The sequence below is a fragment of the Aureococcus anophagefferens genome (genome assembly GCF_000186865.1).
Source record: "Aureococcus anophagefferens unplaced genomic scaffold AURANscaffold_101, whole genome shotgun sequence".
NCBI classification, from domain to species: domain Eukaryota; class Pelagophyceae; order Pelagomonadales; family Pelagomonadaceae; genus Aureococcus; species Aureococcus anophagefferens.
The window spans coordinates 15604-18317 of record NW_008705650.1 but is presented as its reverse complement, the minus strand read 5'-3'; the positions used below and the strand labels follow the sequence as shown (position 1 = coordinate 18317).

Genomic DNA, 2714 nt, shown 5'->3' with positions numbered 1-2714 from the left:
CGCGCACGCGGCCCTGCTCATGCGCGAGCACCCGTCCCTGAAGCGGATCCTGAAGAACCACGACTTCGACCGCGACCTGCCCGACGCGGACCGGCTCCACCAGGTCGCCATGCTCTTCGAGACGGGCGGGTTGGGCATCCGCAAGTCGCCCAAGGACGCGCTCCGGTTCCACAAGTTCGCGGCGGTCCTGGGCCACCACCGGTCCCAGGGCGTCATGGGCGAGTACTACGAGACGGGCACGACGGAGCAGCGCAACCCGCGGCGCGCCCGCGCGCTCTACCGCGAGTCGTCGCGCGCGAGCGACAGCCGCGCGCAGTACGACCTCGAGCCGCGAAAGGGTGGTGCGCTTCAACGCGGGCGCGCCCAAAAAAAAACATCGACGCTTCGAGAGATGAGAGAGAGAACATCGACGCTTCGAGCGATGGTCGCTCGTCCAAAAATCAGCCGAAACGGCCGAGATCGGAGCCGCGGGCGCGCGCTCCCAGAAAAAAAACATCGACGCTTCGAGAGATGATCGCTCGTCCAAAAGAAACGGCCGAGATCGCAGCGTTCGGGCATGTCGCACCCTTTCCCCGCCCAGGTACAACCTCGGCCGCGTCTTCTACCACGGGCTGCTCGGCCAGCGCGCGAACCGGCGCAACGCGCGCCTGCTCTTCGAGAAGGCCGCGAAGCGGCGCGAGAAGTGCGCCCAGGCCGCGCTGGGCTACATGTACGAGAAGGGCGAGGGCCGGTGCCGGAAACAACCGGTGGAATGGACCCGTCAAACCTCTCTATCTCGGTCAAATCGAAGTGGTTTCGGCTGCTTTTTGGACGGATCGTGTTTTCTCGGCGAGCCCTTTCCGGAGAGCCAAACGCTCGTGTCGAAACTGTTCGATCAACAGCATATCGACGTCGGGTTGCCTATTTTCGTTTCCCGCCCAGGCGAGGGCGACCTGAAGACGGACTACAACCACGCGAAGCGCTACTACGGCATGGCCGCGAACCAGGGCTGCGAGCGCTCCGCGTTCAACCTCGGGCACCTCTTCGAGAAGGGCCTCGTGATCACGGAGAACGACGTCGTCCGCTACGCGCTCGCGAAGCAGTGGTACGAGCGCGCGGAGGCGCTCGGCTACGCGCGCGCGGAGCAGCGCATCGCGCACATCGCCACGCTCGACGCCGCGTCGCCGGAGCCCACGGTCGAGGAGAAGAAGAAGGAGGCCGACTCGGACGTCGACGAGATGATGGACAGCGACAACGACGGCGAGACGAAGAACGAGCCGGGCGCGGGCCGCGGCTCCGAGGGCGCGAGCATCCTCGGGAGCCTCAACATACGGTAATGTGTGACGTCGGTGGGTTTTAGAGGGGGGGGGGGGGGGCGGACTGGGCCATCGCAAAACGACAAAACAGCTGCATGCCCCAGGATGATGTTGGCGATGCGTTGCAGCCTTGGGTGCAGCTCCGGCCTCCGTGTTGGACGACGCGTCATTGCTCGACCAGCCTCTGCGACACGCTGGGAAGCGCCGCGCAGCGTTCCGCCTACGTTTGATGTCCGCCTCTCTCGACGCTGGACGCGTGTCATCCCGCCTAGCTCGACGCACGGAGCTCTCATGGCCGGAGTTTTTTGTCACGCTTGGCTTGCTTAAGCATGCGCGTGAATCCTGGATGGGAACTAGGCGACACGTGACTCTACGACCGCGAGGAGAACGTTTTAAAACTGACTTCTATCCCAATGGGCTCTCCCTTCGGCTCCTGCAGTCCCTTCACTATATCTCGCGGCCCGACGAGAGCGCGGCGGCGGCCCGGCTCGCCCACGCGGCGCGCGGGTACGCGGCGCCGCTGCTCGAGGACGGCGCGCTCAAAGGCTGTTTTCGTGGTCTAGCCCGTCCGCTGCGAGATGACGATGTGACTCACGGCCACGAGGCCTACGCCGCGCCGGTCTTTCTTTCCGTAGATCGAGAGCAGGAAATCAAGGACGACATGAACGTCATGTGCTTAGAGATCGAGGACTACAAGGACGTGTCGCGCATGCTCCTCCTCAAGGCCGCCGCGCTCCTCGACCAGGGGCGCTACGACGACGCCGAGAAGCTCAAACTCATGCTGAAGCTCCTCGACTCCTACATGTGGATCGCTTTTTTCTGTTCACCGGAGCTATTGCGTCGATCCGAGCGCCTGACCGTCGTCCTGCGCGGCGACGTCGTCAAGCTCGTGAAGCAACTGGACACGATCGACCCCGCATTCCTTCTGGACCCTGCCGTCGCTGTCAATGCGGCCCGAAACGTTCGCCACCTGAGGTGCCGCAGCGACGGCCTCCTGCGCGACGAGGACTGGAACCTCTGGTCGGGGCAGCCCCAGGTGCCGCCGCCGCCGCGCGACGACGCGGCCCGGCCGGAGTCCGCGCCGCCGCCGCCCCAGGCGCCGCCGCCGCCGAGCGACGACGCGGCGCGCGAGCTGACCACGGAGGAGGAGCGCGTCGCGAAGGCCATCATCGCCTACTTCCCGCGGGGCATGCTCGACTGCCGGCGGGGCACGACGATCGAGGCGTACCTGGCCGAGAAGCTCCACCTCGAGCCCGCGCACGTGACGGAGCTCTTCGACGGCGACCTCTCCGTCGGCTTCGTGCCGTGCAAGACGGAGAACATCGAGTTCGCGCGCGCGCTCCAGGCGCTGCTGGTGCACCGCTTCCCGAGCCACTTCAAGGACGCGTCCGTCGCCTACGCGGCCTCCGCGGCGTCGCC

At 66.0% G+C, this 2714-nt stretch overlaps 2 protein-coding genes across 2 annotated transcripts in view; one reads left to right on the top strand and one right to left on the bottom strand.

Annotated features, from left to right (window-relative positions):
- Positions 1-19: 19 nt before the first annotated feature.
- Positions 20-1316, top strand: AURANDRAFT_68344 (hypothetical protein; the record flags this gene model as incomplete). The annotated part of the gene is made up of 3 exons (XM_009044003.1): positions 20-315; positions 581-759; positions 922-1316. 3 exons carry the CDS (start codon positions 20-22, stop codon positions 1314-1316), a joined length of 870 nt encoding a protein of 289 aa, XP_009042251.1.
- Positions 1317-2127: 811 nt separating this feature from the next.
- AURANDRAFT_68343 (hypothetical protein) overlaps positions 2128-2714 on the bottom strand; it is a gene marked incomplete at both ends in the record, with an annotated part of 2526 nt that continues 1939 nt past the window's right edge. The window contains one exon of the mRNA XM_009044002.1: positions 2128-2160. Within this exon, the coding sequence (XP_009042250.1) occupies positions 2128-2160 (33 nt within the window). The remainder of the gene's footprint in view (positions 2161-2714) is intronic.